The 8486-nt window shown below is 37.4% G+C and overlaps 1 protein-coding gene across 1 annotated transcript; it reads right to left on the reverse strand.

Annotated features, from left to right (window-relative positions):
* Window positions 1–1963: 1963 nt before the first annotated feature.
* Window positions 1964–8257, reverse strand: LOC132049426 (ubiquitin-conjugating enzyme E2 variant 1D-like). Its single transcript, XM_059440224.1, has 4 exons — window positions 8061–8257; window positions 3718–3857; window positions 3272–3397; window positions 1964–2342 (listed from the first exon to the last, which is right to left on the reverse strand). Exons 1-4 carry the CDS (start codon window positions 8092–8094, stop codon window positions 2202–2204), a joined length of 441 nt encoding a protein of 146 aa, XP_059296207.1. The 5' UTR covers window positions 8095–8257; the 3' UTR covers window positions 1964–2201.
* Window positions 8258–8486: the final 229 nt, after the last annotated feature.

Consider the following 8486-nt stretch of genomic DNA (forward strand, 5'->3'; position numbering starts at 1 on the left):
TCAAGAACACTTTAAACAATTCCCACAATATTTCAAACGCCCCAACCAATGTACCACTTCACCCGAAAACACCCCCAAACCCGAGATCAACAACAACAATACATTCCTCCCTCCCAAATTCATGAATTACACCAACAACCCATACGTTAACAATGTCATTTCCATAAACATAAAAATTACATTAAAAGCACATTAACTACCAAATCAGCCCGCAACAATTTCAACATTAACTTGAATCATTGAGCTCTCATTTTCATCATAGAATCTATAATAACAACAACCAAAACACTAAACAAAATTAATTCATTCCTTGGCATACAAGGAAGGGGGTATTCGGCCACCACCCCAACATGCCAACTTCATGATTTTCATTCATTTCAACACACTACAATAACCAAACATGCTAAATAGAATTAATTCATCACTCCTACACAACACACACACCTACACGGCTACCACCATCCACACGGCCTCACTTCAACATGCAATATTTCATGAATTTCATCCATTTTGACATACTACGATATACACAAACCATCCATAACATATAAAAACAAGATTAAACCTTACCTTTTCCCTTCAACTTCACAACTTAGCTAGAGTTTGCAAACGACAAAACGAACGGTTTAACGACTCCAATAACTATCCCACGTTAAAGAGGACCCCTCAATGGTTGGAATTGCTAGAAGAAATTATTTTTTTGAAGAAGAATTTTGGTCTTCAATTTTTTTCTCCCATGGCCGAATGGCCTTGTTGTTCTTTCTCCAAGTTTCTTGATTTTTTCTAAGTGTAGAAGATGATGAATTATGAGGACTTAGTCATCTTTTGTACACTTATATGAATTATACAAGTGTACCATGGCCCATTAATGGGTTGGATCAATTAAATTTGGCCAAACCATGTGTGGGGGCCACATTAATGCCACACGGCCAACATGGCCAAGTTTCATGAATTTTCAACTTCTCATAATTCACTTTCAGCCCCAAATTTTCCTTAATATTCCATACCAACAAAATCATAAGCAACTTATGTCTTAAAACAAAATCGTGATTAAAAGTCTCGACTTCGCATCCCGGAATAGTCTTATCCCTAACTTATCATGGTTAACCCGGATTGTCCCAATATACAAAATACGGGATATAACATTAATGGTGGTTTTAGGATACCAATTTTATTAAACAACTCGTACTTAAAGATAAGGTTGAGAGTCTCGGGGACCCTTCAACCAATATTCGAGATATTTGGGTTACACATTCAAATGATAACGGTCAAATATCAACCCACTTCTCATCAAACCGGGACTCAATCGGACTTGGACTCCTTGAGAGTCAAGACCCATGTCTCTTTATACCTGAGCTTTCTATAACGAGCCTTGTAACTAAACTACTCAAAAGAAGCATTTCACTATTTATTGCATTGTTGGTGCCCTACCATACGAACCATCGTAGAGTAACCCTCTATAATAATATTTGTAATCACCAATTGGTTTAAGTTACCAAAATGTTGCTGGTAGCAAAGGGCTTTCTAAAGTCTAGCAACTATATTTGCTGTTTTAATCTTAAGAGCCCCTATACTGACGGGCGGCGACCAAATTTTTCTCGTCAGTTATTGACGTTTAGGGACCAGAATCAAATATTTAGGAACCATTTTTCCATGTCGCTACTGATGAATTAGAAATCGAATTGTCTATATTTTTCGGAATGAGAAGAGCCTCAAAATCATACATAGTATTAATGCCATGAATTAAACATAGCTGCATATTCCAACTATACAGAATAGTGATTTCTTATCCCAACAGAGGATTTGGGTCCAATACAATAAGAGATTTGTGTAACCATGCAGACCAAATACATATGCAAGAATGAAGATGAGGAGATGAGACAACATTAACAAGAGAAAGCTATCATATACTTGTTTAACAATGCCAAGCAAAGGGTGGAGAATCAAAAAGGCAAAAGAATGATTCACACAGTACAAGAACCTATTACTATTAATATTTGGACAAGCATTTAATCTCATTAATCAAACAGCACACAGTGACAAAGTTCATAAAGGATGAAAGCAAAAGTGATCAAGATACCATTGGAGGTAAGAGAAGCCATTAAAGGCACTCTCCCCTGTAAATTTAAACTTCCAATGTCATGACACAGCAACACAATTTTGCACATAGTTGATTGACGGGACCTATATATGTGGTTATGCTAGAAAAAGGTTCCTTCGGGGGGCTGAACTAGCTTGCGATTGTGAGGAGCAGCCATCTCCTTTTTCAGCTGAACCAGTATGTCTTCCATGGTATACTCTCGCTGCCAATTTGCAAGTAAAGCAAACTTTTTTGGTTCCACCTGTATCAACAACACAGAGTTGTGGCTTCCATTCATCAATTTATTAGACAACAGAACAAGCAGGACCAAACACAAATACAAACACGAACAAAAAGTATGTCAACTAAGAAATGTTTGTGATGTTATTTTCACAATATTACAAGCAAGTGTTGAAATAAACCCCATTTAGCATAGAAAACAGAAGTCCAGAATGTTGTCAAGATCGAAAGCTCTAAACTGGAATGCATTGAGAATGATGCTTGAGCTAAGCAATACAAAATTTTGGCAAATATAAAATAGAAGTAATTTCGAGTCTTCGTAATTAACTGCCACATCTAAGACAATTATAATTTATAAATGAACAGCTAAAAAACATGGAAATTGAAAATTTGGACTCCTGCCTACTTATGGACATCAGAAGTAAATCCACACAGGAAACAATTGAACAGCAACCATAGAGAAAGATCTTTATCCCAGAGCAAAATACACTTAAATCTATACCTCCTATCCGCAGTGATTCCCTTCTACATGGAATGTCGTAAGGAATTACTATGCAAGTGTTAAATTCCACAATGGCAAGGCAAAATCAGATTATCATTATTATATTTTGGATTTCTCTGAGACATTATGATAATGCAGAATCACATTATTATTATTATTTTTTGATAACCGTGGTATCCAGGCCAGCTTGTGCGCACCTCGACTAATTCCACGGAATACCTGCCACCTCCCACCTACAACAGGTACCAGGTAACACTGTCCACCAAGGCTAGAACAGATGGGAAGAAATCACCCAGTGTTTTGTCTCTGCTGGGAATTGAACCTGAGACCTTAGGGTGCTCAACCCACTTCATTGAACATTAGATCACACCCTTGGGTGCAGTATCATATAAATCTTCTCGAAGACAACAATGGCATTTTATTCTACCAATATAAAATAGATTGCTTACCACTCCTGTCTCATGGTTGACACATGTCATGTTAATTCGAGAATGGAACCGGACAGTTGGTGGCTTCTCTGGATAATCTTTGTCACAGAATAACTTCAACTGATAAATGCGACCTTCATGAACGGACTGGAAAGTGGAAACGTGGAAAATTAGCCTTTAACTATTAATACGAATACACTAAAATAATGGGAAAGAAGTTAATGTGCTAGTAAACAAGCTATTGAATAGTCCCAGGGAATAACTAACATGCAGCATCACTCAAGAGTAAAGCAATTATTGTCTCATCAATCTCCTTGATGCATAACCAAATGACATCTTTGTTTTACAGAACATAATATAATATAGAAGATATACTAAAGATTTTATTTGAAAAGAGAACACGTACAAAGCCTGTTGAAACCAAACTTAGAGATGGTTGGAACTAGGAAAGAGAAAAGAATGCTAACATTGTGAGGACCAATAATGGTGCCAGTCCAGGAACGCATATAGATATCATCTCCATCATCCATCCCATAGCTCACAGTCCCATCTCCAATACCTTTTTCACCACGTTCAAGTTCCTCAAGTAATCTGAAATTCCGAGGGACTGCAAAGAATTAAAATTCTGGTAAGTGAAAGATTTAAAAAAGGTAAACCAAGAATCCATAACATTGCAGATGGTTCTAACTCCCCAAGTAGATGTGCAGGCTAAATGACGCTACAAAAAGCGAGTGCTAGGATCATTGACAATTGCTGCTGCTCCTACCATTTTCAGATCCAAATAGTTGAAGGAGTTACTGCACGTCAAATCATGGTAACAGTTCCAATCACCTAATAAGCTCATATTGAACTACCACTTATTTAAAATGCAAATGAGTCTTAAGTTCCATCACCAACTCTCTTATCCTGGAAAGGATTAGTAAAGTAGCTAAAAGTCTACTATGGAGAGTTAAACCTCTCTTATTTTCAATTTGTATTTTGTGTGAAGAAAATATTCCATTGTGTATAAATAGCTGCTGGATTTTTAGGAGGCTTAACTTCAAACTTCTATTCCATATTGTAAAGTGACTGTGTCTTGGTGTGATATCACTGCAAAGACCTTTAGACTCTAAGACTTATCAAGAAAAAAGTACACTGCAAACTGAATATGCAATTCAATGTTGCCTGTACACTATTGAAACCTAAATGTGCTCCCACGCCAAGATACTCCTCCTCTATTTATACAAATCGTTTACATGGCTAGTAGCCTCCTCTAGCATAAATTATTTCTCATACATAAGCTGAAGCCTGCTGACGTTGAGCTAAGATATCATCCAATTGGCAGCCTTTTGTTAGCTTTGTCACCTCAGAGGAAAGGAAAGAAAATATCTTATTACATTTCTCACTTTCTTTCCAGCAGCCTTGAATTGACATAAAGGCGTTCTTGCGGTGGCACTACTTGAAGAACACGATCAATGGGATGATGGGGCTCAGCTATGCAACCCCTTGAATCAGGAATAATTGATTTTAATAATCATGGTCTCCGGGCCAACTTGCGCGCACGTCTACTATTCTATCAGGTACCTGCTATCTTCACCGGCACAAGTACCAGGTAATTCTATGAAACCACCTAAGGCCTGGAGAAATGGGAAGAAACCACCTAATGTTTTTGCTCCGCTAGGATTTGAACATGAGACTTCATGGTTCTCAATCCACTTCACTGACCACTAGGCCACAACCTTGGATGCAAAAATGCAACCCCTTGGGTTAGAATTTTTTTTATTTTAACTTCTTCTTGAATGTACAGCTCCTAAGGAAGGCAGCTTTTTACTCTCAAGTTATGTGTAAACTCCAGATGGATTTTAGGTGTTAAGCTGAGCGTTCGTTCCCTTTATGAGCTCCAATATCCAGCAGTCATTAGCATGGAAGAGCAGCCATAGGCAAAAACAGACACCAGCAAGTTGCTTCAAAGAATTGTTGAGGCCCATATATGAAGCACAATCTTAACCGGGGGAAATCTGAGAAAGAGGAGGATTACCTATATTAGCTGATGCTTTATGTGCAAGAGTGCGGGCGAGCATGTAAATCATCTCCTATTGCGGTAAAGCGGCTAATCAGTTATGGAGGGTGGCACTTGTTTGGGATGCAATGGGTGATGTCGGGCACAGTGAAAGAGGCTTTGCAAAGTTGGACTCATATGAGGGGGAAGAGAAGCCCAAGGGCATGGAGAGTGCCCCCTTAGCAATCATGTGGGTTATTTGGAAAGAGAGAAATAGGAACGCTTTTGAAGGGGTGGAGCAAGTTTTTGTAAAATTGCCAAGTAGTTTTTTGTCTCTAGTTTCTTTTTTGGTGTACTAACGAGGTCCCTATTTGTATAGAGGTATTGGACCTCTTTTGTTGAGAACCACATTTTGGTGTAGGTTCTCTTCTTTTGGTATATGACTTGAATACGTGGTTCCCACAATTAATAAAATTATTAACCTTGTCAAAAAGAAATCAAGATTGTCAAGCTAAGCTTTAAATTATGTGTAGTTGTACATAACTTTACATACTGGAAGGTATCATGTTTCCGAAGTAGCAGTCAAGTCCACAATTTGGCTGATGTAATATTACTGTTGGAGTCCCACATCGTTTGTGGGATGGGCTCTAGGTCTCCTTATATGGTCTTGGGCAATCCCCACCTCATGAGTTAGCTTTTAGGGCTGAGTTAGGGCCAAGGTCCATTTATCAATTACTAACTGAAATTGTATCAGCTACAACTAAACTACAACTACACCTCAGTCCTAAAAAAGTTTGGGTCGGCTATACTAATCTTCACTTCTCCGTTTAAGCTCAACTCAAATCATCATCATACCAAATAGAAATAAAAGTGAAAAATAAGTTAGATATATATAAATACTAGTAATAATAACAATAATGATATTAGAAGTTCTCTAACAAGACTAAATCTGATTCCCCACGAACAGATTTCACCTATATGGATTTTTTCTTCTATTGTGCTCTATCTTTAGCTAAGTCTGCAGTGATCACAATGAATTGTAGGTCTTTTAAGACAACTTCCTTCCATGTGATTTTAGGTCTACCTCATTCCCTTTTAACACCTTCACTCACCATAGTATCATACCTATGGACCAGGTGCATATGTAGGTCGACGTAGGACATGACTAAACTATCTCAAGTGACATTATCTTATTTTATCCTTAACGCATCCACTTGCACCTTCTGGTGATGTGATCATTTTTTTTTTTTTATGACATGGGAACCCGCAGCCGCTACCCTTCGGGTGCGCACAGGGTAAACCCAGCTCGTGTGCAATAGCTCGCAAACCATACAGAAGATGTGATCATTTTTAATTAGTAGGAAACAGGACAGAACAACCCAACTAGGATGATTCGCACATTAAACTCTGGCAAAGAGTTATGCACCACAGATAAATAAATCCACTATGCTTGTGAAATGATAATTTATGATGAATGTCCTGAATCCTCACCCTCCCTCATAGACAGGGAGGGCAAATTAAAATTCTGCCATGAAGGAGGAGAAAACTAAAGAATGAACACCAATCAAACATTGGCAAATTGTGTTTATGATGTATGCACAGGGACATTCATAAACTCGAATAACAGAACATGTATGAACTCATTAACTTTAGCTTCATATAATCACGATATAAGATAGTTAACACTATCACCAGGTAAGACTAATAAAAGGTACTGTCACACAAATAAGCCCCTAGCATTGTCCAAAGACTCAATCTGAATTTGAACATTGTAAGATCTGGATATCCAATTCTAACTGGAATTTTTCAGTTATAAGCACTCATTTTAACTAATCCATGATGATTTTACTGACAACTATTTACTAAATTTCATCATCCACTCCACTACCAAAGATGTATCAACACACCAAAAATTGAGTTATCACAGCAGCAAGTAGTCTAACTTTTACCAATACCTCACATGACATAAAGCTCAATTTATGACAATTGCCAGTGGACAACAACAACAACAACCCAGTGAAATCCCACAACGTGGGGTCTGGGGAGGGTAGAGTGTACGCAGACTTTACTCATACCAAGGTAGGAAGGCTGTTTCCGAAAGACCCTCGGCTCAATAAAAAGCATAAAAAACATAAAAAGAGGTCAGATAAGGCTAAGAAATTCAAAGCGATATGGAAATGCAAATAACAAAAGCGACACAATTAAAATAGGATAATCAAAGTACAGGAAATAACAGATAATAGCAGAAATCAGAGCACAAGAAATTATACTGCGATAATGCGACTACTAATAAGGAAGGATAACGAGACTATCTACTAGCCTTCTACCCTAATCTGGGTCCTCCAAACCCTCCTATCTAAGGTCATGTCCTTGGTAAGCTGTAACTGCGCCATGTCCTGTCTAATCACCTCTCCCCAATTGCCAGTGGACATAGAAGTAAAATCAACACCAAACTCAAAACACACTGCCTTTAACTCAACCTGTTTATAAACATATACATACAAACAAGATAGACATAAAGAAGTAGTGGGTGCAGTTCCTTGCTTAAAATCCTAAATCTACCTCTTTACAATACTGGGTGTTTCAATCCACTCACTACAGTTACTGGCTTCACTACACATCAATCAATAAAAACAAAAAAATAAGGAACCCCCACATGATTAAAGAACAAGATTTCAAAGTTCTTGTCTAAAGATAACAAGAATAAACACTCATATAAACACAAAACATGCATTAAAGAAGTGAAATAAAAACAACCCATCATCAGATTTGAGACAAATTTCAAGCAAAAAAAACATTAAAAGAAAAGGGGGGGTTCCAAAAATGTCTTACCAACAACACTAGATCCACCTGAGCCAAGAGCCATAGCTGATTTTAATTATTACAAAATTGTGTTTTGGGGTTTGTATAAAGAGCGATTTTATGGAAGAAAAATACAAGAAGAAGAAGTCAGTATAGGGAAAGTCAAGAGAGAGGCAGAATCTAATGGAGAAAAACGCAACAAAGAAAAGAGAAAGGAATGAAGAGGTGAAATTTATGATTGGTAGGAAAAATCAGTATGCATATTTCTCAAAAACTTTTAAAAGAAAAAGAGAATTTGAATAAAAATAAATAAAAGGAGAAAAGAAATTAGGGGTAGATGTACAATCAAACCTCTCTGATTTTCTTCGGCACGATATTTCATGTTATATTTTACTTCTCTACAACAGCATTCTGCCTATAACAGTAATGGCATTCATTATAGCGGTACACTCTTTG

Source organism: Lycium ferocissimum, chromosome 3 (assembly GCF_029784015.1).
Source record: "Lycium ferocissimum isolate CSIRO_LF1 chromosome 3, AGI_CSIRO_Lferr_CH_V1, whole genome shotgun sequence".
Taxonomy (NCBI): domain Eukaryota; kingdom Viridiplantae; phylum Streptophyta; class Magnoliopsida; order Solanales; family Solanaceae; genus Lycium; species Lycium ferocissimum.

Coding starts and splice junctions, on each gene's coding strand:
- LOC132049426 (XM_059440224.1), bottom strand. CDS start 8,094: ATGGCTCTTGGCTCAGGTGGATCTAGTGTTGTTG. Junction 3,398..3,717: donor CCATTATTGGTCCTCACAAT/GTTAGCATTCTT, acceptor TCCACTTTCCAG/TCCGTTCATGAAGGTCGCAT. Junction 2,343..3,271: donor TCAACCATGAGACAGGAGTG/GTAAGCAATCTA, acceptor TTGTTGATACAG/GTGGAACCAAAAAAGTTTGC.